The sequence below is a fragment of the Cuculus canorus genome, chromosome 3 (assembly GCF_017976375.1).
Source record: "Cuculus canorus isolate bCucCan1 chromosome 3, bCucCan1.pri, whole genome shotgun sequence".
NCBI lineage: Eukaryota > Metazoa > Chordata > Aves > Cuculiformes > Cuculidae > Cuculus > Cuculus canorus.
Genome location: NC_071403.1, coordinates 83090116 through 83116517, shown reverse-complemented (window position 1 = coordinate 83116517; position 26402 = coordinate 83090116). Strand labels below are relative to the sequence as shown.

At 36.7% G+C, this 26402-nt stretch overlaps 1 protein-coding gene across 4 annotated transcripts in view; it reads left to right on the top strand.

The window, feature by feature from the left end:
* Positions 1-26402, top strand: part of ESF1 (ESF1 nucleolar pre-rRNA processing protein homolog) — a 32162-nt gene that overhangs the window by 2414 nt on the left and 3346 nt on the right. For all 4 annotated transcript variants that reach the window (XM_054061324.1, XM_054061322.1, XM_054061321.1 and 1 more), the window contains exons 3-11: positions 725-1053; positions 1815-1928; positions 2675-2775; positions 3992-4144; positions 5620-5734; positions 6701-6839; positions 12045-12206; positions 20091-20212; positions 21568-21658. In XM_054061324.1, the coding sequence (XP_053917299.1) occupies positions 725-1053; positions 1815-1928; positions 2675-2775; positions 3992-4144; positions 5620-5734; positions 6701-6839; positions 12045-12206; positions 20091-20212; positions 21568-21658 (1326 nt within the window). The remainder of the gene's footprint in view (positions 1-724; positions 1054-1814; positions 1929-2674; positions 2776-3991; positions 4145-5619; positions 5735-6700; positions 6840-12044; positions 12207-20090; positions 20213-21567; positions 21659-26402) is intronic.

The window sequence follows — 26402 nt, the reverse complement described above, 5'->3', positions numbered from 1 at the left end:
ATATGCTGGGATGTTGTTGGTTTGGTTTTACACATGGAAAATCTTCCACGAGATCATTTATAAAATAGCTGACTGACTCATATTCAGTGTTGATGAAGAATCAGAGTTGGTCAGCTTTTTATAGACTCAGCACGGACTGTTCAGTTAGAATGTGAAGGTCCATGGGCTTTTAATTGCTGGAGCTGAAATTTTTGTTTAGTTAGAAATGTAAAATATATAGTAGTGTGTACACTACTGTATTTGCAGACTGAGCAGCAGATAAAAGATCTAATACCATGAACGCTTCTGCACATCAGTGATTGTTGACTGAAAGCATAAGGATAGCAGCATCAGTCCATTAATGTGAGAGAGCATTAGAAAGAATAAGTGACTTGAAGAAAAACTTTCTTTTTAGTGCTTGTGCATGTATATAGCCTATGTTATTGAAATTAATTTCTCCCTATCAATTCTGTATGTATAAATAGATAACAGAATAAAATTTTTTTCAAGAGCTTGAGATTGATAAAACAATTGTGGACTTAGAAAACAATAGATCAGACAAGCTGAAGTGCCAATACTGGTGATTCATGTTATTTGCACTTTCCGCATCGTTATATGTTTGAAGAGTTCAGCAAACATGTATAAAGAAAACCTGAGGTCCTTTTCCTCTTTGTGAAGTATCATGTGTAATTACAAACCTCAAAACAGATACCTAATGTTTATCTTTCTGTGACTGTATGCACAGGTGCTTATGGACAAGGTGACATCAGTAAAAGCCAATTAGAGAAAGAAGTTTCTACAAGTGATGATTTTGAGGATGCAGAATCAGAAGAAGATGAGGCAGAAGATGATGGGGAAACGGATGAGGAAGAGGAGCCAGGAGATGATGGAGAAGAAGACAGTGATTCGGAAGATGATGAAGAAAGTGATGTTGGGCCTGATCTAGCTAGAGGCATAGGGAACATTGAAACAAGCTCAGAGGATGATGAGGATTTAAATGAAATATTTCCAAAGGAGCCAGAGATAGAGCATTCATGGCGCGAGCTAGATAAAGATGCCCCTCGTGGAGATGAGGTAATGATACTTTGCATGAAAGTTGCTCCGTGACAAACTCAGAAATGTATGCTGTTGTGAGTTAGTTATAGACCTTCATCTATGAAACAGTTTGAAATTACTTTTCGTAATGTTTTTCAGCCTTTCAGTTATAGAATACACGTGATGATGAAATTGGCTGAGAGACTCGCAGCTTTCACAGGTGTCTCCCTTTCCCTCTAAGCAGAGGCTTACATAGCAATAGATAAGTGACAGAATAAACAGAACTGAGCATTTCAGAAATTCCAGAATTTAAATAGCACTGCTTTTGGTAACTACTGATTTTTTTCGTTTCATTTTTTAGCTTATGCTTCAATGGATTAAGAAGTCATTAGACAGTGAAGTAGTACTTTTAAACTGAGTACAGTTAGTGTATAAGAAATCACAGTACTCTAATCTTTTACAATACTGCAATACTACTTGCTGCTGTGACTAATTATGATGATAATGAAATCCTGCGTGCTGGTATTGTAACTGAAGTCCTAAATCTGTGATTGATGTAGTCCATTCCGTGATGCTTCATTATTTATGTCCTTTTTATCTGCTCCAGTGATTGCTGCTCTGACCTCTACTAATTTAAGTGATACAAACTCTTGAGGAAAATGCTGCTTTTATTTTTTCAGCAGTTTGTTGCTGACTTTGATTCTTACCAAGGATAGCTGTTTGAGAATTGTATTTCCTATAGCACTCAGAAATGAAACCTGGAAGCTTTATGTTCTTTTTTTTTCTTTCTCTCTGTTCAGATTACAAGTAGATTGGCAGTTTGTAATATGGATTGGGATAGGTTGAAGGCTAAGGATTTGCTGGCTCTGTTTAATTCTTTCATGCCCAAAGGAGGAACGATATATTCAGTTAAGGTAAGACCTGATTTCTAGAAGAGGTACTGGCTTCTGCTTTAAAAAAAAACACAACTGAACAACTACAAAATAAGACAGTTCTGTGGAAAACCAAAAGAGATGCTAGCATAATCAATAAGAAACTGTTGCAATTTGACTTTCTGTGTTAGGAACGAATATGCACTGCTTTTCAGCAACAGGCTTATGTTTGATAGAATTAGATCCTGAGCTATTGACTTCTTGCATTTGTGACATTGGCCCGAGTGATGTTTTCTGGAGGCTGTTAGTGGGAGACTGCCTTTCTTTGCCTAGTTTAATTTTCACTGGTCTTTATGTTAGATAACCCAACCTTAAATCAGTCTGTTTCTAAATGCCTTCCAACCGCTTTCACCATTGCACAACATTTCTTGTTTTCCACCACTTCTGAGTTGATTAATGGATTGAATTCTGATCAGTTAATTTATACTTCACCATTTTTAGTGTCTGCTTCCAGCTTTCTGAGATATGTTTGTCGAATACCCCTTTCTGTAAAGGGCCACAGTGAAATAAACAAAGTCAGGGTTCTTGTTCTTCATCTGTCTCAAAATCTAACAGGCAGGTTGTTTATTCTGCTGTCTTTCCTGTAAGTTAAGAGGGTTTTGGAGTTTATGAAATTGGCTCCTCTGTTGATTTTTAGAGAAAAAAAGATAAAGCCTAAAGGCTTGGTGAGGTTATTTTTTTCTTAGTTGGTGCAGTTAAAATTTACTTTTATATTGTTGTGTTCATAGATTTATCCTTCGGAGTTTGGAAAAGAGAGATTGAAAGAGGAAGAACGAAAAGGACCTGTGGAACTATTTGATCTTCCAGAGAATACCACTGAGAATGATGGGTATTGATGTAATCTTCAAAGCAGAGATATTATATGTCTAATTCTTAGTGAAAATCCCAATCAACTCCCGTTTCCAAAATTTCCTGTGTGGAAATCTCCCATGGACACCTTAATTTTATAGCTTTTTCGGGGGATGTTTTGCAGCTGACCCTGGTTGACTGTCAATGCATTGAATAAATGCATTATAATGAAACTTGGGAAAATGTGTTTGTTGATCATTGAGTTCAAAATTTTTAATGTGTAGTTCATTGGAAAAATAAATTGAACAAATATGTGGAGAGCTTAACGTAGCATTTCTGCTCTACGAATTGCCATTCATGCGGTAAACTCGCTTTGTTGCTTGCTCTCAAAATTTTTATCTCTGTAACTAACAGGGATCTTAACTTAGGGCAAGAATTCCCAGATTGAGATTTCTTGAATGCCACTAGCAGCAGTCCTGGCTTACTAGCCCGAGCCCATCAGGCCTACTATTGTCCATGCTTCTTCAGGCATGTGGGTTTTTTCCTATTGTTCTGCTTGAAAATCTTGTCTGTATGGAACTTAAGAGATTTTGGTTTTGTTTTTTTCCGGAATTTCCAGATGTTTGGCAGCCTGACTGGGACCACTTTTGTGTAATACATCCTGATGGACTGCCTTATATTTGGAAAATCTGGATGGTTCTAAAATAAATGTAGATCCCTTTGAAGAAAGTCTCTAGTGAATCAAGGAAGTGTATTATGAACTTACAGTGCATTCTGAAGTTGGTTTTGCTGTGTGCATCAAGATGCATCCTGAAGTATGAGATTTACTGTTCAGTGGGCTCTAGAGCATCGGGAATATCCCAGAGATACCGCAGTGATACCTGTTCCCTTTATATTCACGGGACAGGACCTCAGCCCTGTGATATTTTTCCTGCATCCTCTCACCAATTCATCTGCTTCTTGGTCTCTTTTTATTCTGCTTTCCTTCTTCTGTTGGTGTCATCTTATGTGAAACCACCACCTGTGCCACGCGAGTTAGTATCTGGATTCCTTTTCTCACCCATACCACTTTCTTACTCATCACTCCTACACTGCCTCTTTCTAGTGTGAGCATTTGCAGTCTTGTTCTTACAGTCTCCCACTTTCGCTCACGTTCTTAACATATACTCTTACTTAGATATGAACGTGCTTATGTATGAACAATGAAAAGTTGTTAAATCCAGCTCATTTGATTGTGGTGTTTTCTGCTTTTGCAGGATTTATAGGGAAAAACTGAGAGAGTATCAATTTAAACGACTGAAATACTTCTATGCAGTTGTAGAATGTGATTCTCCTGAAACGGCCAATAAAATTTATGAGGAATGCGATGGATTGGAATTTGAAAGTAGCTGTTCTTTTATCGACCTGAGGTAACTCTGGTGGTGAATTTACTACGTGTTGGGCCAAGGAGGGGAGGGATAATTAAAGCAGATTTAAAATAATTTGGAGTAATCTGTGTTGTCTATATTCTGTAACCAAAATGAAGTATGTAAATAATTAGGCATCCAATGAGTTGCTAGGTTTCCCTTTGATTCTCTTTTCTTCTTTTCGAGCATTTTTAGTAGAACATTAAAAGTTTCGAGAGGATCTCTACTTAGATTATTCTCTGAGAGGTCAGGCTGTGGTTGCATCTTGAACTTTTTGGTACAATTAAGTAAACTGGTAGGATTTAGGAAACAAAACAATGTACTGCTGCTTTGTTTTGGGGTTTTTTCCTCCCTTTTTCTTTTCTTTCCCTGAGGGTCCAGAAGTGACTTTCTTTCTGGACTGCTTACCACAGGGCATGGATATTGCTACTGTTGTCATGAAACAGCAATAGGTTACTATGCTATCCACTGTGAATGAGCTGGAAGCTCTAATCTTACAAAAGTCACGTTTGGGAAAAAGAGCTTTAAATTATATTTATACTTTATTGTTATTATTTGCATTTGTTACAAAAGACGTTCTAGTCTGAGCAGAAGAAAAGTTGCTAAATTATAATAAGCTTTGGCAGACGATGGCTTTGTCTGCATGGCTCATGTTATGGGCACTCTTAGAAGTCAGTGAAAGGTGAGTTTTCTGCTCTGAATCATTTCATAGAGGAACTTCGTTCATTTGCTGTGATCTATGTTGATGATCTCTGCCAAATGAATGTGTAACTTTCATGTTTTTACACATAGAAAGATAATGTGTTACAACACAGAAACAGCTGTTTGAAATTCTCCAGTGTTTTTCCTAATCTTCTACTTTGTTAAATTTTATTGTTGAATGGTATTCATCAGATGACATTTGCAATGATTTGGGGATAAAAAAAGCCCCAGTAATTCTTCATGTACTGTAGAAAGGGTTGGGTTTTTTTTATCTAACTTCTTCCATTATTGCCCATGATTTTGGTCTTTTTAACATTTTTTCTTACGAATTGCAACGTTAAAGATGTACTAGGCTTTCTTAAAATGTTTTGATTTCTTTTTAATCTGTTTCCAAATTCTATTCTACTCACTCTTTTCTTCTGAATTTTTAATATTAATTTTCCTGAAAAGATGGTTCTTAAAACAAATAAAACCGTCCCAAAGAACACCCCTGACTTTGCTGACACCAGGCTGGAAGTTGTTTAGTTTACTTCCCCAGGATGGCGGTCTTACACATCGAAAACCTGTGGAATTGCTATGGAGAAGCCAGGCAATTAACCATGCCTGTGTGGAGTACTCATCCATTTTATTTGGTTTGCTTTCAGGCTTATCAACATTTTATTTTAGCTAATTTTTTTTTGTGCTGATGTGCACCATACCCATGAAAAGCTTAGGCTGTTTATGCTATGAAATTTCCCAGTGTATTTGAATAATAACATGTTTTATATGCCTTTAAGATTTATTCCAGATAATGTTACATTTGATGATCAGCCAAAAGATGTGGCCTCAGAAGTGAACGTAGCTGCATATAAGCCAAAGTACTTCACATCTGCTGCTATGGGAACATCAAAGGTATCTTTACAATGTTTTTGTAATGATTTTCTAATTTGATTAGTTTTATTTTCGGCTTTTAAATTACAAAAGCAGTGGGGAAAAGATTCCCGATTATCTTCACCGTTTCAAAATAAAGACATCAAATATATTAAAAGATGTAAGCATGAGCCCCATAAATAAACTCAAGCTTTGGATTTTGAAAGATTGGATTTCTTTTGTTACAAATTAAACACTGCATTTTGACCTCATTATAACTCTCTTACAGGTTGCACATGGAATTACTGTGTTATTCACAGTTAAATCTTCTAATTTGCCTAAAAAGGGTATTTGTGTGTAGCTCAGTAAGATCCTTTTTGGTGTCAATGCCAGACTTGAACAGCTGCTTCCCCTCCTTGTAGCTATTCATACTGACTCTGTCTTATGTGACATCCAAAACTTACATCTGGCCATGAAGTGAACTGGATTGATGAAGTGATTAATTGAAAAACAAGTAATTTCTGCTGGATCATATTCTCAGTCAGATCTGTTTCACCTTCCGGCTGAGGGTGCAGTTGCACAAACACTTTCACAATCTCCGTTGCAATTCATGCATGATTCCAGGAATGAGTTGCTTATGGAAGAGGAAAGGAGAGGAGTTGGTGGCTGTTTCAAAACCAGTATCTGCTGCAACAAAGGAAATTTGGCTTACAGAGATTTCTTGTTGTGTGAGCTTCTGTTATGGAATACTTCAGTGCTTGAGGAGACTTCTTCCTTCCCTTATGTAGTTAAAACTCCTTGAAGCTCATCGTAGAACTGGTTCTAAAAAGTTGTAGTTAAATTTATTTTATTAAATGGTTGTTGTAGCTATTGTTTTAGAGAACATTAATAACAGGTTTACAGTGCTGCTTAAGTCAAGGTATCAAATAGTTTTCCCAGAAAAAGACTTGAGTTACAAAGTTTAATTTTACTGTTTCAGCTTCTACAAGTGGCGTTCTTATTTTTAAGGTAGATATCACGTGGGATGAGACAGATCACGAACGAGTAACATCACTTAGCAGAACTTTTAATAAAGAGGAACTTCTTGACATGGATTTTCAAGCTTATTTGGCTTCCTCTAGTGAAGAAGAGGAAGAAGAGCAGCAAGGTACTTACGTTAATAAATGTTGTCCACAAAGTCATTAGCTGCGGTGTGTTGAATACATGGAATTTACATATTTAAATAACGTATCTTTAGAAAATGCTTCAAATGTCATCTTCTAGAGGGACAACCTCTTTCCTCTGGAGCAAAACATTTCCAAAAGTGGCATATACTTGTGTGTGTGACCCAAAGGTGGAGGGAAATTAGTGGTGAATGCGTGGGTATTTTTGTTTCCCCTTTTCAATTAGTAAATAATTGGATCAATGACGCATGCTAAACATTTAGGCACGTTAGTTAGGCATGTTAACATAGAAGATGTAGAGTTCTTTTAAATTTACTGGAATTTGACATTCCTTTTTCCTTTCTTTTTATTTGTTTCAGTTAAATACACTTGTCCAGTGTTCTTTGTGCAACATAAAAAAAAAAGTACATGTTTTTAAAATGTTATCTCTTAAAGCCACAGTTGAGATTCATTATGCAAACCTGATTCTGATTCTCTTAATAAATATTATTAGTATGACCTCAAGATTACTACCATATTTTTGAAGACAAAGTATGTTAGCTGAATTTGAAGTCACAGCTTACTTAGACAATTCGTTAGTGAGAAGTAGCAAGATCACCGGTCATCTAAATCAAGGCATGTTGCCTTTATTGCTGATATGATACATCTGCTAAAGAAAAGTTGCTTTTCATCATACCTTTGAATGATGTACGTAGAGAACATGGTAGCTATTCTGTTCATTCAGTGCTGAATGAAGATCTGCTGCCGTTCTGTGAAGTCTGCTGATCAAAAATTACCAAATGGTAGGTGATTAGGAGTTATGCTAAGAATTGAGCCCCTGATAGAATAGCTGTCTTCTGAATAGGTGCTTCCACCTCCGAATGTCAAATTATTTTCTTCTCCTTTTTTTTCCCCTCTTACCCCTCTTTTTTAAGGCTACCTTAACATTGCTTTGTCGAGTTTGGTAATGCCTACTTCAATCTTTTCATTTCTGAGATAAAATTATTTTCAATAGAACTAGATGTGCGTCCTTTTCAGGGGAGAAGTCCTAGTTTGAAATGTCAAGTTCTTAATGACTAAACAAATTGAGTACAACACTCGCTGCAGAAATCTATCTATAGGTTAATATAGTGTTTAGTGCTCTTCATGATCCCTCTATACACAAACAAGTCTCTGCAGTGCAAGGAGATATTGCAGAAGCGGCCCTAAGACTGGGCTTGTTGGAACGGCCTAGGCAGGGTGCTGAATGCGTTTCAGACCCTAGAGGGTACTTAGGGAGGTGTAGGATATACAGAGCTTCTTTACTGCAGCAGTATCTTGTCTAGAGTATTCAGGGGAATGTGAATGGCAGTGAAGAAAAGCTGCACTATGGGCCTTCTGGTACTCTAGGCTATAGATCTTAGATTCTGAGGGGAAAGCTCAGCAGCGGAATGTATTTAGGGGAACTTTAGAGTGCAGTAGTTACATCTTTCAGGTGCTTTTTGATTCACATAACTTCTTAAGTATATAACGTCATCTAACTTTGTAAGGCACATAAATCTGTGTATGATGGACCAACGTGTAAATTCCTGAATTATCTTTCTTGCTTTCACTCTAAAATTCAGTCGTCTCTTTATTACTAATATATATAGCCTAAATTACAAGGCAAAGAAAATGTCATTAAGCCTTAGTCAGGTCTTTCAACCAGATGTTAAAACTGATTTGTATGGTAGTTGCAATCAGGAATGAGTTTGGAGCGTGCAAAAGAACATTACAGATTTTTCCGGATTTGGAGTTAGGAAATCTTCTGGAAGCAAACTTAGCTTGGCAATATCTCGCCAGGGTTGATGTCCTTTTTTTTTTCTCATCTTTATTTTAAGCTGCACCTCTCTGAGCTTTATTTTCTCTAGGAATGCTTAGTAAGGTGTCTATATGTGAGCAGTAAGTGCATCAAGGGGCATTTCCATTTTCTTACTCTGTACAAGATTACAGCTATGTTAAAGAACAGTGTCTGTCATAGGGCAGTGATAAAAGCGGACATCTGTAAGTGCGTAAAACTTCAAAGATTTTAAAAAATAAAAACTTCTGTTGCTGGGAGGGAAAAGAAATTGTCCTTAAGTAATCTTATCATACTAAAAAATTATAAACCTGGAAATGTCTGGATTCTGATTATGTTTTGAAAAGTAAGTTATTAATAGAGGAATTATGTTGCCATGTCTTTAACGTGTTCCTGACCTTTTATGTATTCACTTACGTGATACAAAACACGATTCCATGTGACAGGATTCCATCCAGCAGAATTATGTGGGACTGTGCACGAATGGGAAAAATCAATGTCAGCTGCTTGAATGGAAATGTAGGAGTGTGATAAGAAGGAAAACAATGTCTTGGACTCTTATTAATATATTTTTAGCTTATTAAAATGTTTTATTTATAAACAGATTTTTGTTGGCCTATTCTAATCTGTTTTTTTATGGAATTTTTTGACTTAAAATGTGTGTGTCAGGAATGTTAGTATTACTATTATACAACAGTTTTGTAACACAGAGTATTTCTGTGACTTGGTATGTAGAGGTTCATAGCACAAAGTATCTGCTTCACATTACCTCTGAATTTTTTGTTGCTTGGATGCATTTATTCCAGTTAGGAAGAGTTTGTGGCTTGCATGAAATCCAGCCCGTAACTGCTATTTTGACTGTAAGCACCGGTGACTAAATGTATAGTATTTGAAATGAAGCTTCAAATTAAGCATTACGGGTTTTTTATTTTTGCAAGAGCAACATCTTCTCTGCTCTTCTGTTGTGCACAGCCACACAAGATACCTGAGCAGACTATGTGACAGAATACCAGGAATGCCCAGTCACCTGTCATCTGCAGCCAGGTGCTTAAAGGCTACAGCAGCTACAGTCAGCTTGGTTTGCAAAGTGAGTTTTAAAAACTACATCCAGTGCACGCCACTCCAGTAGTAGTTAGACTACTGTGAACTGGAAAAAAAAAATGGAAAAACCTTAAATAGCCAGAATGCAACGCTTAGCGTTCATTTACTGTTATCTGTCTGTTCACATTCTCTTCTTCCAGTATATGTCTTCTCCCTGGAAAACATCTTGCAAAAAGATGTTGTCTACTGTGATATGCTTTGAATAAGCTTAGTTTGATTATCTTGAATTCTAAGTTTTTTTATTATAATTTGGATGAACTAATGCCCAACTTCTTATTCAGAGAGTACTGAGAATGTGGCAAATTTGGGTTAAACCCCAAAGTTTTCTTTGTCACTATCTTCTAGCTCAAGACTTAAGGTCAATGCATTTATTTTTCATATCATGCTCTAGTGCAGCTCAATAACCTCTACCTTGGGCTCAATTCTTGAATGCTGGAGTGTAAAAATTTTTTTTACTTTTCATTCTGAGGGTCTACATGTGTTCTAGGCATTTTTCGAGTCTATCTGAATTTGAGAAACTACCCTGGATAGAATTGAGATATTTAGTGTGTTTTTATGGTATGGCCGTCATCGTCCAGGTCAGTAGCTACATTTTCTGCAGTGCCGTGACATCATGAGGGAAATTTTGTCTTTCCATCTTTAAAAGAAACTCAGACCTCCTGTTAAGTGTTGTCTAATATAATTTTTCTCTTTAGTTTGTAAGTCTGAGTTTAAAAAAAATAGAATCTTCTACTCGGCCCCTGCAAGATAATCATAAACTAAGAATATACTTGTATTTTATATTCTTCATTTTCTCAGCTTTTGCCTTCTTTCCTTCACAGGTTAAACTTTTATCTTCTAGTTGCATTTCGCTTGCAGTGCAGCCGTTAACTGTGCCAGAACTTTTTGGTTTGTTTGTATATTTTGTTAAAAAAGTCTTTGAACAGGCTATTGGCAGAAAGCATTACTGCCTTAATATCCATCAGAAAGTGATTCCTCATGTTGTGCAATGCACCGTGATGCTTGAAAGCTAATGACAAGGTTATTTGAACTCTGAACAAACTTTGAGAACATACTTAGCTCATTATCCTTTCTTACAGCTGTTGTCAAGTGTTCTTTATTTGCTTATGAAATGAAAAAGCTCTTAAGGGTTTTATGAAAGCGATGGTGAACATTTGTCAAAAGAAATGCGTATTTTATCTAAATGAGGAAATATAAATATATGCTTTGCCACTTGAACTTCTCGTAGCAAAATTAGCAAAACCAGTCGTAAATAGAAACCGGTAGCCTTGCTTATCCAGTTCCCATCCAGCATAGCTCTACTTTTCTCTCATTTCACGTGATACCAGGAAGAAAAAACAACGAAATAGCTTATTTTTCTTCACACTCTTGAAATCCAGATGCCTTTTTTTTGCTGTGTGAGCAGATGCTTTCCTCTTAGGAGATCACAGCCACTGATGAGCAAAGTGGAAAAGCGGCTGCAGTTAACTGAACCATACAGATTTCTGTTCCTAGCCAACAACCAGCTTCTTGTGGTGGTGGGATGTGGAAGAGAACAACAATGTCACAGTTAAGCTTTAGCCAAAGACCAGAGATCGCCTGTGTTAACTTGCAACTGCAGTCCATCTTTCTAGACACCATTTATTCTTCCCGTGCAACTTGATACTATACTTTACTGCATGACTTCACTGCTAAACCAGAGAAATATCAAAAAGGAGCCTGCCCCAAGCCAAGTTTTCTACAGTTCAAGAAGATGTGGCATCTTATAAGCCTTAAAAGCCGATTTGCCCTGAAACATTTTTTAAAAGCTTATTGTTAGTCACTTTTCTTATTGTGGTTTTTAAAAAATAAAAAGAGGAAGAAAAAAAACCTCTTTTCATCTTGCTTCATTTGCTAGTGCAGCAAGTCAGTGAAGATTAAGGCATCAAATAATTATCTCTGTTATGGAATCTTGCAAGGGTTATTTGTTAAAATGTTCAGAATGCTTTACACAGCATTTTTTTTGAGATTTAGGTACAATTCTGCTGTAAGGGAATCTGATAATTTTAATATGCAGTTAAGGATGCTGTGTCTGATCAGTCATTTCTTTTTCTGGGCAATTTTTTTTTTTCTTTTGTCTTTTCAAGTCTTATTTTTATTTCATTTAAGTAGGGAAATTCTAAAACTGGTTACTCTTTGGGAGAATAATAGATGAGAATATTTTACATTGTTTTTTTGAGAAATAAGTATGTAACTTAGGTGTGTTTCCTAAATATTAACTTCAATTAATCCCTTTCTTGAGACTGTCTGTGATAGCTCTAATCTCTCTTTATAGGTGGTGATGTAGCTCACGAAATGGAAGATGACAAACCCAGGAAAAGCAAAAAAGATGATGAAGAACAAATTGCCAAATATAGACAACTTTTGCAAAGTATCCAAGAAAAAGAGAAAAAACAGGAAGAAAAGGATATAGGAATGGAGATTAAATGGGTTCCAGGTAGGCTTTTATTTTCCTCTTTTAGTAACTTGGAGGATATGCAGTATTGGCCTGCTAATAGCGATATAATGACACGTGTTGGATTTCCAGTAGTAGAAACTGACCTTTTTTTTTTTCCATAAATTGAAATCCAGATGGATTACAATGAGGGAGTTACAAGATATATGACTGAACTTGGTTCCTAAGCTGTAAGCTGCTCTTTGTAGTTTATGGTTTTGCCAGAGTTTTTTGTACTTACTTTTTCATTCATCACTCTATAGATTTTCTCAAATAGAATTTGTTTGCTATAGATTCATAAACCATACCTTCACTTTTAAAAATGGAAATGAGTATGCTTTGGAAACATTGCCTAAAATTAGAGGTGAGTGATTTGAACATCTTACTTGTGTAATGCTGAAAAATTGGAGGAAGAGAGAAAAGACATGTCTGACTATCCAGTGAGACTGCTCTATAGGAAAGAAGGCTACCAGGAAGAAAAGTTGTGGGATATTTTCTTGTATTTAGTGACATCCGTATTTTCATCTGGAAATTAGAAAAAGATACCTTCACAATATAGCATCCCAGGAGAACTCATCCTGAGATTTGAAAACCAATGTCTTATTTTTTTCCTTGATTATGAAAAGGCATTCAGGCTGATTTGTGCATTTGGTTTGTGGGTATGTGCTTTCCCTGAGATGTAATGAGCCAGTTTAACAACTCACTACATCCAAAAAGGGCAAGCTTTTCACTGTGGCCTCTCCTTCTTTGATCCTGGCCCAGAGCTCATTCTGACTGCCTGTATCAGCCCTGGCACATGTTAGATCTCTTTGTAATCTTAATTTCATTTGCTGAAATGACAGAAGTATTCTGGAAAAGAAGAAAAAAATCTGGAACTTTTCCACTGAGTTAGTAAGTCAGATAGATAGGCAAGTGGAAGCATTTGATGAATGCTCAGAGGGTTGAAGTATGCAGTCCAACAATAGAGAAGTGTGATGTTACCTCTTCAGGGGCAGCAAGGTGCTGTATTGGCTCAACACATGCAGGACTGCAGGCTACATAAGGACACAGACTGATCCGTTGCTATAAATTCTGAGACCAGGGACATACTAGGATATAGCCTCTTCACCACTGATTTGTTAATTCCACTTAGGAATGCCTATCTTATACACGAATATTATTCTGAATGCACTCAGGTAACTTCTGTTGAATGTAAGTGCTGACTTCTAAAATCTTGTTCTGGTCTGTGATGAATCAGTGTAATTGATTGAACTCAGTGCAGTAGTTATATCCCTAGTGCTCGATGAGATCTGTAATCGAATATATGCAGTGGCATTAAAAATGGTTGTGTTTACAGTCGTGCTTATATAATTCCAGTCATTTCTGGTATGAATCCTCCCAAAAGCTCATAGAGAAAGCATGTATTGTACAGGATAGAAGAAGCGCTTGCGGGCCCAGCTGTATCATAGTGTTTTACTTCATCTGCCCACGGTGTGTCAGTATTTGCATTCCCGATTTTGCTTGGTAGCTTTAATTCCATGTTTCACTGAGCATTTAAGGCAAGTGAGTATATACATGAGTAGCTGTTACAAGGTTTTTGCAAAGATCTGTTGTTGCCAACTTTCAGATTGAAGGTGGAAACCGCAATCAACAGTTGTTGCTAGGAATGTGTTCTGTGTCTATATAGGTCAGGCATTGTTTAAACAGTTAGTAAAGCTGCCATTTCTTGTGGTGGTTTGGAAAACATGTTTGGGGGGTTTTTGTTTGTTACACAGTTTGTCTTCTAAAGAATTTTGCAAATCATATGAATGAAGTTCTGTGAAGTAAAAAAGTGTAGGCAATACAATGTAGTGACACAGTTAAGAATCTAGAGCAAACCATTCACTGGAGGAAATGGAAAATTATTTTAAGAGAGACTAAAGAAAACTCTCTTGGGCAGAGAAAGCAAGAAGTTTTCTGAAGGTTCTGACTCTTAAAACTGCCTTGCACATTATAAGTAAATGACATTAACATTTAGAAACTGTAGCGGAGATGGAATCCAGTTCCCTTATAGGCAGGCTTACTCTTTCTTTTCAGTTGAACTTGACTTTAAAACTTTGGATTTCTTCCATGTTACATCTAGTACATCCCCCTCCTTACTGCGCCTCCTTGCAAGGCTCCTAGGACTTCTACTATATCCTTGTTTCTTTTAAGGGACGGATGAAAAAAAAAACCCAAACAAACAAACCCTATCCTGATAAATGTGACAAGCTTTGTCTAGGCTCAGTTGTGTGTCTGTACACTGGGCCAGATCTGTTCATCAAGTGATGGGCTGAATGTACATGTGTGTGCAATGAAGTTGGTAATTTATAGTACTTGATGTCAGTTTAGCAACTATGATTTTGCAGTATATGTTAGTGTTTCCTCGTTTCTTACCCTGAAAAAGTTAGAATATTATCGAAGAGCGGAGGTTCTGAAAATCATAGAAGTATTCACTTGCCTGTGCTAGTTAGACTGTTCACCTCCATGCAGCCAGCCAGTACCACTAATGATTATTGGCTGCTGGAATATGGTTTTGTTGAAACCAAAAGCTCTAAAAATGAAGATGAGCATCTTAACTTTGCTTTTGAGTCTGTGGTATGGGAACATTTTAGCCATTAGTGGTTTCAGGCAGCCTTTGGAGAGGAGGTCTTGCACACCTGAAAGGGAGATTTATTTATTTTTTGTGGTGGAGCACAGTCAACACATGCTGAACAGTAGTTTACAGCTGTGGCAATATATATGGAGTTGAGGCTATGCTTCCTTATGGGAGAGAAGTACATTAATTATTATGGGTTTCTTTTTCTTGAACCAATGTGTGTATTTAAATTCTGAAACAATTTAATTATGTTCAGTTGGAGCATTCTGGGAATTCAAAAATAGTTTTTGTAATAATCTCTTAAGACTCCTTATTTTTTCAAGACTAGTTTATGTCTGTTGAAATATTTTTATTATCAAGCTCTGCCTTAATCTGCTTGACTTATTGCAAAATCTTTTTCCTTTTTCCTGACCAAATGTTTAATATAAGAGTTACAGCAGTTAAATCTAGGAAGCTTTTCAATTGAAAGGCAGATATTTGAATTAATTTAAAAATTTGAGGCTTGGCACAAATATTTACACATGGTTATAGAAAGCATACTTTGTGAATGATTCAGTTATTCTTGAATCATAATAGTTTTAAATAAACGACAGTGCCAGTAAAAATAAATTAGATGTAGTTCCAGCTCTCTTTGGTTTGTTTCTTTTAGGCACAAAATCAGTGCTCTATTTAAGCACCCATCTGTTTTCTTAATCATATCTGATTTGAGAAACAATTACTATGTATGCTTATCCAGATCCCAAAGCTCCCTTTAAAAAGGTGAAGAGGGAGAAGACCACAACTGCATTTCTTGATGATATTCAGCCAGTTTTTTGAATGTGGGTTTGTTTTTGGTTTTTTTCTTAATTGGACTTGAAAATTCTTCCTTCGGGAAGAATGAGATATAACTATGTAGCTAGGCTTAAATGAAACTTCAACATTTGTTTTCATCAGAAGTAAAATAGCAGGCAATCATGTCTGTAAAGGGCATAGTGAACCCCAATTGTATGTTTTTATAGATTATTTGGAGCATGAAAATGGTCATATGGAATATATATTTCAATCTGTATCATGGCTTAGTGTGTCCTCTGACTGAAGCAGTCTTGCCTCTTGCAGCACAAAGCAGCCTGTGCTCAGCTGCACGTGGACTGAGTGCTGTAATTCTTCACACTTGACATTTTAGGGACTAAGGGTGGTATGTTTTTTTCCAGGCAGTTATACTGTTAGGAAAAGAGTCTTGACTTAAGATGCCATATCTTTGGGGGTGACAAATGGTAGTGTGCTCAGAATATTTCTGTCTGTCTTTGCTTTTAGCTACCTGCAACAAGGAGTTTCTTTTTTCTCGTGAGGCACTACATGTAAGATGAAGTGGCTTGTTTAGGTTTCTCATGAGTAGAGAACTGTCTTCTTAGCTTCTAATAATTCTGACAGTTGCATCCTGTTAAACTTCTAAAAGTTTTCAAAACTAAGCATTTAGAAAAGTAAAAATTCTGGCCTGCCTGCCCTCGCTCGCTGTCCCACCAGTGTGAGCAGCAATATACTTAAGTTTTATATTTATCACACTTTCAATCCTATAGTTCGGCTATGATTTGGTTGGATGCTAATATAGATTACCTTTTTCCCCTGTTTGCCTGGCCTTTATTTGTGAAGATTATGTGAGACTAATGTGATTCATTTATTCAAAAAAAAAAAATTATATGAATAAAGATACAAATTAACCTTTTATATTGCTGGTTAATATTCTTCCTACAGTAGACAATTCCTTTCCCCTTCTGCAATCAAAAGCCTTCTGACCGCTTAAACAGACTCTTATTCTCGGGAAGTGGTTGGACAGTATTTCTAAGCCATTCTAATCTGTGGAGAAACTCTAATGCCTTTCATGAGTCTGCCAGATACCACAAGAAAGGGCTGTATTTTCCTCTAAGTCCTTCTGTGCCAGATGGATCAAATGATTCCATTTTCCAGGCACATAAATCAGAAATCTTGAAACCTCTTTTGAGATTTTGGGTGTCTCTGTTTCTGGAGACGTGACATACATTTTTTTTTAATTTTTTTTTACTATCTTCAGAGGCAACTTGCAAGGTTGCTACCTGACCAGTAATTTTTTCCACAAAGGTACTGCAAAATAATATCCAAAATAATTGTAGTTAATTTTCTGGGAAGCTGATAACTCTTTCATTGACGTTAGAGATTAAGAGGTGTACAGCTGGAATTAAATAAATATATTTGTTCTTGTTATGCAGGGGCAATTTTAAGTGAACCTATACAATATCCTTCCTTTATGATGGCTCTGCATTGGTTTGATGATTTAGTACCCTTTTTTTTGTGGCAGCAATCGTTTGCCACTTACTGTTAAATCTGGCTTCTTTCCAGGATAGTATAAGGGCACTTTATTTTTTTTTTTTGCACCACTTTCTTCTTCCTATAAGGCATGGGTTTAGGTCTTGTCCACACTTCGCGTTTCAGACATGTTGTAACCAGCGCTCCAGCCTTTGAATTATTTTTGGAGTGTAGACAAGTGCAAGAACAGGAATTGGTGTTTGCAGTTTTGCAGAAAAATGTTCTGCCTGCTTTTCTGAGGACAGGTAGAACTGTCCATGAAAGGTGCCCATTTTTTCCATTATGAACTCTGTTTTCAGTTCCTCACTATTGAGGAGAGGTGGAAGGAATGATGAGGAGCGGGGACTGGCTAAATGAGAAACTTGGGAGTTGAGAGAAAGAATGGGATCTAGTGTAGGACATCTGGAGAGGTCCAAGTATGATTTCTGAGCAATAAAACTGATATGAGTGCTGGGAGAGTAGGATGTGGTTAGATGAGGGCTGGAGTGGTATGGTAAGAAGGGGATGCTGAGACTAACAATTAGAACAAGTAGAACTGGGGAAGAGACAGCCAACTGTAAGACTTGGAAGGGGAAGCAGAGGCATGATTCCTACATGCTCCTAAGATCTATCAGTTGTGTTGCAAAACAGGATATTAACTATAGGGTGTCTTACTCAATTGTTAGGGAAGTTTAAAAAAATCAGTGTCTAGTGAATGAAGCAAAGTATTGCTCAGGCTATTACCTCTTGCCAGGGAAGCGGATTGTGTCTTCCTGCCACTGAATTCTGCTCCTATGTGTTGCAAGGCAAGTCAGTTAATGTCTTTACAATATAAAGTTTTGGGTTTGCAAGTGCCTGTCTTGTGAAGAAGAGTGAAAGCGTACAGGCTGCATCTGAAGTCAGTAGTTGTCCTCATAACATGCAAGTGCTGTGTGATGTTGAGGCTTTTGAAAAAGTATTTCTGAAGTTTGTGGAATTTTTCCAAGGAAAAATGAAGGTTGCTTCTAAATTCAGTGCTTATTCTAGATTTAAACATTCTAGATGTAAAATGAGGATACTCCAGTTATTTAATGGGTTGTTTCTTAAGGTGATGTCCTTATACCATTGAATACCGTAATGAAATGTATTTAGAGAAAACTCCATTCTGTTTCAAGAGCAGGGTTCAATTACGTTTGGTAATTCTGCTGTACATTATATTCCGTAACTTAGCTATATGTTGAACAGTAACACAAAATACTGAGTTAATTATGTATAGATCAAACCGTTAAGATCCTCTGGAAAAGGTAAAATGTGATCATATGATGAGAAACATATTTACGAAAAGGCTAAACTAGAGATACTTGTGCATGCAACTTGAAGTGGTAGGCTTTGACATGGTCCAATCTGTGCTAAATCAGGGAATTTAATGTAAACCTAACTAACAGATCCAAACGTGCTGTCTGATGCTGTCGTGCTATAGTTATTTAGAGCCAGAAGTGTTGCACTTCTATGAGGTTTACTTTGCTAGGGCCCTTGGAAAACTCTCATGCCCTGAAAGTAAAGAGGAATCTTCCTTCAGCAAAGTGTTTAGCCACCTTTCACATTGGTTGACTGGTCAGGAAACACAAACTTGAGGGCTTCTCTGACACCATGCCCATAACAAAAGGGTACAGAAGAGATGCAGGTCTGAGTTAATGGTTTAACAGTTAGTTCCTCACCAATGTAGTGAGAGAATGGTACTCTTTGTCTTTGATCTTTTGGGTCACAGAGCTGCTAAATACAAAACCTACTATTGGTAGCTTGGTGTGGCTAATGCAATAAAAGGCTGTTTTATTTCTCTTGCTGCTTTTCTTAATCTTGAGTTATCACAATTTGAACTGGTAATCAGTGATAACAGAAAACACTGTTTCAAATGGGGGTTTTATGTTGTTTCTTGGGAGGCTGACAGATTTCAAGCTGTCTGTGCCCTTAATCCCTGCTTCTTGTTAACAAATACTTTTTTTTAAAAAAAATCAGCTATTTACCTGAGGCATTGGATCTTAATCTAGATTTATAGTCATACCAGCTGTGTACTGCTTTTTAATTTTATGTAGTTTTCTGTTAAAACAGACTGGTACTAAGCAGTTTTAAAAGGCTGGATGACTTGAAAGTAATTTGTCTAGTTTAACTTAATGCATGTCATGTTATGACACTAGTATATAATGAAAGAAATTCTATGAGTTTTTATTTACATTTTTCTGTGCTTTGTAGCTGTGGATTTATTTTTCCTTTAAATCGATCAAAATTATAGTTTATCTTATCTCTTACAATGATGGAAGTAATATACATTGGCCATCAGAGATACTGCTGCATTGCCATAGTATTATCACAGAGGCATAGCAACTTTATCTTGTGAGTGAACCATACTGATAGAGCAAGGACCAGGTAATAGCTCTGTGTGAAATGGGGAGCAGCAGATACCAAGATTCAGGCCAGCTGTGAGATGGCCCTGTGTTCTGACAGTCAGTTAATGTTTCAGGATCGTTGTCAAGTCACTTCATGTTTTGTACCCTGTTTTGCCTTGCACAAAAGATGGGAACGACTGGATTGTATTCAAAGTGGTTTTATGAATCTTAACTAATTAGAGTAAGGTTCCTTAAATATAAGGTGTCTGTATGTGTCTGTTATTTTTATGATGCTACTGTCATCTGTAATAATTGGCATCTGTTGACTGCACAGTCTAGTGTCGGGAGAGGAGAACTTTCTGAGGAATAGCAAGTGAGGGGAATTGGATATCCTTTTAAGCAGGCTCTTCTTCTCACTCTTGTAAAATTTATTACTGAAGGAATGTTTTCTTTGGAAAAACACATTCTGTAAAGTGATCTTATTTATGAAGATGTTGTTTTAAGCAATTTATGTTGTTTTCACAGGCTTGTTAGAGAAAAATTAGATTATTCTTTTACAAAGGAGAAAACAGTTGCTATAAAATAAATCAGGTTCATCTCATTTCTTTAACTTCCTACTTTTTCTTCTAGGCCTCAAAGAGTCTGCTGAAGAAATGGTCAAAAACAGGTTGGAAGGAAAGGATAACCTAACTCCATGGCAAAAATATCTAGAGAAAAAGAAAGAAAAAAGACTTCTTAAAAAAAAGAGAAAGGTAATGTTTGCCTTGGCCATTTTGGGGGGTAGTTGATTTTTGTTTGTTTTCTTAAGTTGCTTTTGTCATTTGCTTTGGATAAACTAAATAAAAAATTGTATAGCTTCCAGTACTACTTTAGGGTTTAAGTGTGCTGTGGTTATTTGCTTGGAAAGAGTGAGTGCCTCATTGAACTTAAAGCTAAAGTATGTTCAGGGTTCTACTGATCGTATAATATGTGCTTATACAAAATTTTGTTTATCCACTTGTGTTGCTTTCAAGATAAATGAGTCATAATAACAGTTGGTTTTTAATTTGTGTTTTTGAATGCATTAGGGAAGGGTCTGTTTGCTACAGTGTGCATATCGATTCAAAGTTGTTATGATAATGATAATTGTAGGTTTGGGAATTTTTGGCCTGAAATAATACAGACTTGTTTGTTGGCAAAGAATTAATAGCCATTAAGAACTATTCAAATTTCACATAGAGCGAATTTGATAAATGATCCTATGTATGAATAGCAAATTTTTGATATAGTACTGTGAAAATTACTGTTGCTTCATCATTCTATATGCACAAAGTAATTTTGAAGCAACTGACTCCTGTGGCGGTAGTGTGCAGAAACAGGCAGATAAATGAAATATCTAGGAAAACAAGCACGTGGCTTACAGAATCTAACGGCCCTGAATTCTGAAATTACTCTGAATATACTTCATGCTGCAGAAGAGTGTTTTTAAGAATAACCTCTACAACTTGAGTTATTCTGTGCATTCTGGTTAACTCTAACTGGCATTTGATGAGTGACTTCTTAAACCTTACAGAAGACGAGAGCTCTGAATAGAGCAAGTTGCTCTGTTAGGTATTAGAGCAGCTTTTGCTAGCATAATGTCCTTGATCAGTCTGATAAATAAACTCAAGGAGCAAGGTCTATGGCACAATACTGCTAGTAATAAAATTATGCTTTTAAAGCCAAACTCAGTCTTTTTGAATTTCAGAGCACAAAACAAAGCTCATTGCTGAAGTTTTTCCCCAAGTAGAGTTTTTGTGGAAGTTAAAGTGAGGACATTAACAATGCTGTGATCCTGTAATTTGTTGTTATGGTTGGCTAATGCATCACAGTTTGTGGGTGCATGTAATAAAGATCCTTGGAGTATGCAAATAGCTCTTCTTCAGGTATGTAAACAGCTTTCAGTCCGTGAAACAGATTTAAATTCTTGAATTGTCTTTACTAGCAATTTTTATGTATTCTAGTTTTATGATCAGCATACAGTACTTCAGTTTTCATCTTCACAGTTACTAACAACAGAAGGAACATCTAACACCAGTGAAACTGTAGTAGTTTGTATGTTGGTTGACATATTTTTGCTTTGTTACAGGCTACTGCTGAGAGAGAACAGAGTGAAGATGAACTTCCATCTGATGTTGATCTCAATGACCCATATTTTGCTGAAGAACTTGAGAAAACAGGTTGGTCAAGACAGGTGATTTCTGGAATAACTCTGCTCTTTCTTTAAATAACGAGCTCTAGAAACAAAGTTGAGGTAGAGTAAATGCAGAGAAAGCAAGTCAGAATGAAATAACATAGATGTCATTCGTGTAAAACTGCACGTGCTGTTCTTATAAAATGATTCATATTGTGATATGTAGAATGTTAGGAAACAGTGTTCTCTTAGCCTTCATCACAGACCATTATTTAGCCAATTTCTGGGCAAGGCTGTTAGAAACAGGCTGACCATCTGCTTTGCTAAATATTCCAGAGAAGAGAACTTCATTGTCTTCGAAGCCTGTTTCCTTTTATGTAGGAGGAGCCAGATATGTATGAGTCCCTTTGAAGCTTGGGTCAGTTATATAATTGTCAAATGTTCTTGTGTTGTAAACAAAGTTGTCTTTCAGGAGAAACCAGTGTTATTTTCTCTTAGTCTGATATACATTTTTACTAGTGTATTCTGGCTGCTTAGAAACTGGAATAATGACATGTAATATTTTATGAAATAACTTCTCCAGTTTAGATTTTTAGGATACCTTTTTTATAAGCTTTTTTTGTCTGAAGTTTAAGTTAGCTTTTGCTGTGGTAACAGATTTATTTTGAGTATGATTTTGCTGGTTAAAATTTTAAGGTAGGCATAATCAAGAAGTGTGAGTTCCGGCTTTCTATGTTTTTAAGAGCCAAAACCTAAGGCTGGCTCATACTACTGTTTATTAAAATAAGAAAAAAAGAGACAACCAAAGAAAGAGAAGATAACGACAGATTTACAGGTATCACCAGTCTGTTTTGATTGGGTTTATTGAGTATTACAGTGCAGATCCAAGTTCCATTTAAAAAGAGTAAATTACTTTTGATACCAGCCAGCATGGGCTTATGTACTGATTGTTTGAAGTTTATATTAGGAGAAAGTATGTAATTAAAAACCAAAACCTTGACTTCTTTGTGTTTTAATGTGCTCATGTATCTGTTAATAATCTGAAGTACAGAACAGTAGGGCGAGTCTTACATACATTTTATGGAAAATAACAATATTTAAGCTGTCATGCAATGCTGTTTTCTGCCAAGCTTTCTAGGTGCTTTGTGTATAAATTATTTCAGGACTCACATCTGAAGATGCCATTCATTCCACCACTTTTTAAAGTTTTTTTTTGCTAGGAAGATTATGGTGGTTCTCCGGTCCTAATGTTTGATATTTCAATGGTCTATGTGAAATCTCTGAAAACATGTTTTCTCCTGTGTTATGTAAGAAATTCTTTATGTCACCAGAGGGGCTCAACAGAGAATTATCATATCTACAGATCCTTGAACCTTCTTGTCTGTAATATAGAGGACAGGCTTTTTGTGTGCATGGAGTTTTTGGGATTAGTAGAATAGACCTAAAGGTTAAGAAAGTGGAACTATTGTCTGCAAGATTACTGACAAGCTACTAAGGTAGAGGGGGGGAAACAGAATGTGGACAGCCCTGGAGAGGTTTTAAAGTGAAAGTACAGTGGTTGACTGTGAAAGCCTGTTGGCTTTTTAACGATGCTTACACAGCACAATTTTGGCTTTCACCAAGTTTACCCAGAACAGCCTGTTTCACAGTTCGGGTTGTTTTTAAGCACAGCTAGCTAATCCAGTTGAGGAAAATGGGTTACGGTCTTCTTTGAACTAGGCTGTAGCTCTGCAAACTTTGTACTTAGGGTACAGGCAGCAATAACATGAAAGATGGTAATTTTTCATAAGTCTTCCACAATTCCCTTGAAAGATAGCAATTTTTCCCTTAAACTGACTGCCAGATGATCTTAGATTGTGCTGAAAAAGCATATGACAGAATATGTTTGCAGACACAGGTGGACCAGGGCAGAAACTGCAAGGATGCTGTTAGGGTTTTGCACTGGTGTATTTACTCCCATGATAGATTAACTTATTTATTGTAATATGTATGGGTCTTGCATATGTTAGTTTCTGAGGAGCTGAGGCAACAGAAGGAAAGCAAGAATGTAAGGAGCTGATAGACGACCTAACATATCTGTGTGCTGTGAAAGGAAAACTGGAAATTATGGGAAGTCTACTCAAACATATATTAATCAGGTTTGTTTTTGTTACCGAAAGCCATTGGTAAAGCATGCAGTGATTCTTCCACTGTGGACACTTCATCTTGTGAGGCAAGATAGAGCAAATTCTTTGTGCCTGCTGTGCCCAAAGACCATCTGTGCAGGGTGCAGGTGTGTGCAAGCTAGCACTCTGGAAATTCATGACAGCGCTTGCTTTGCACAAAGTTTTCATATGCATGTAATCTCAAAGTGGTTTTTCAATAGTAATGTGGGCTAAAATATAAAGTGCTGCATAGATGTGAGCCTTGATGTTGCATTTCAGAAGCTTGATGCTAGTTTGTCAAGAAAAAAAAGTCATTTGTCACTTCTGCATTACAGCAATGCACATTTTGTTTCAAAAAGTGTCATAAATCTTTCTTTTGGCTTGGTCAGTGTCAGTCTTGCTGCATCTGTTTCTGTGGGGTCTCAGAAAGTCTTCACCTAAGACAGAATGACTTCTGTAGCTTAAACTGTTGGAAGATTAGGTTTATGGTTGGACTCAATGGCTTTCCAACCTAAACAATTCTGTGAATGGTGTAATTCCTTATTAACATCAGAGCAATATGCTGCTTTTGGAGATCATTGAATAGTTTTAGAATGTTTCAAATAGTTAAACATAAGTACTGTTGGTCCTTCTTTACGGAAAAGGGCTCTATCTCTTCAAATATTATAACTTCTGTAGGTTCCAAACTATACGGTGCCTTCTCAAGATCTGATTTATGGTATCATTGTGTATCGTTAATATATCATAGGGAGTGATGGTTTTTTAATGCTGGAACACAGCAGTAGAACTGTGGGGTGTCAGAGGTTAACAGCAAAATCTGAGCATAGTTGTGGAACCTGTACTTGGAAGGTAGAGTTCTCTAGCTGTATTAAAGATTAATTTACTGTGTGTCAGGGCTTTGACACCAAGTTCTGAGTAAAGCTTCTGACTAAGACAGATGACAAGTCTTTTGAGATGAAGTTTTGGTCTGAGGTTGGTCTCTGTATGTGAAGTCTCAAAATTATGATTAACTTTTAGTGTTAGTACTGGAAAATTGTTAATGTGTAAAATGAATGTTGTAAACTAAATTTTTCAGCTCAATGGCCATTTGAGGGAGGCGTGCAGCAGAGACAAGAAGCTTTTGTCACTGACTGGTGGCAGCTATCAGTTCCGCATGGTATTGAGGAGAAATACCTGCTGCTCTAGAGTGGAACAAATTTGATTAAAAGATAGCAGAGGAGATTGGTGCTAGGGGAAATCTGAGGTTTTGCAGTGCGTTTGGGAAAGACTCATGGGTTTTACATTCCTAACTGCAAAATGGAGTGGAGAGGACATTGGTATGGTGCAAAATTTTTAGCACTAAGAGTGATTTTAGGTCCCAAGATGGTTTATTAGTTGCCTGGTGTCACAGTAAGAAAGAAAGTTCAGTTTGTTTGTTCATTTATTTTCATGGAAAAGAGCTTTGTTTGATAGTAGCTTCTGCGTCACCCCCATCTGCAGCAACGTAAATCTCTGAAGGCATAAAGATAAGTTACCCTCACTTCTGTGATTCTACAGATAGTGAAAGACAAGGGAAGATGACTTGAGGTCCCCTTTCATTGGGAGATGGGTGTAAAGGCAAAGAGATTTACTGATTTAACTTCCAGAACTGCTGTCTCCAATTCGTACCTTCCTGCCCTTTTTCCTTTTCGGAAGTCTAGCCAGTTCTGGGAAGATAAAAAATAATTTTGTTGAAATTTTACACAATTATTTCTCCCTTCTACACGTTAACATAAAGAAATTTCTTGCAAGTTTTCTGGAACTTCTAAATCAACATTTTAGTTCCTAAGCTGAGGACACTGCACGTCTGGATAGTTTATTTCTTGGTGGTAGTGGTTTGTTTCTTCTAGAAATCCATTTCCAACTTGGAATCAGTTTAGAAATAGTCAAGGGAATAGTCAAGGGAGAAGAAAAATGTTCTTCAAGAAATGTGTCCTATTCCAGAGTATACTTAGTGATATAACTTGACGTTTTTCTGGCACGTTTGCATTTCTAGTCTGACTAAAATCTGGCTTAACAAAATGGAGCCAAATATCTTCCTTAAGGAGTACCCCCAGTGGACTGCAATAAATTGCCTGGGAATGTAATTCCAAGATGAAAGGTCATTGTATGTGGTTCAGGTCAGGAAACCTTCTGCTTTTTCTGCTCCCCCTTGGTCGAGGTGTACAAGCATTCCAAAGAGAATAATTTGATTTTGTAGGATTTAGAAGATAAACTGGTCTGCTTTCATTAAAAGTTATGCTGCTACTCTTCATTAGTCTCTCCAGCACTGTGTATCTAAAGTAATTCTAAGAGACTTAAGAGAGCTTCATCAGAAGAATATTCACTCTGAACAAAGTCAGTCATATTTTCATGATTCTGTTCAGGTCTTTTTTGCAAGGGACTTTTGTGCTAGCATGGCTAACAGCACAATAGGGGCTTTTAGCCTTGCATATAGATTTTAAAGACTGTTTCTCCTTTTTTTTTTTTTTTTATTTTATTTACTGATGTGCTCTTATTCACGGAGCAGGCTTGGATTCTGGATACAGAGAAGAGATGCACGTTTGCTATTTATTCCAAAGTATTTACTACATTGTCTACTTCAGTAGAAAGAATGCACAACTTGAGAACTGTGGGACACTTCAGTTA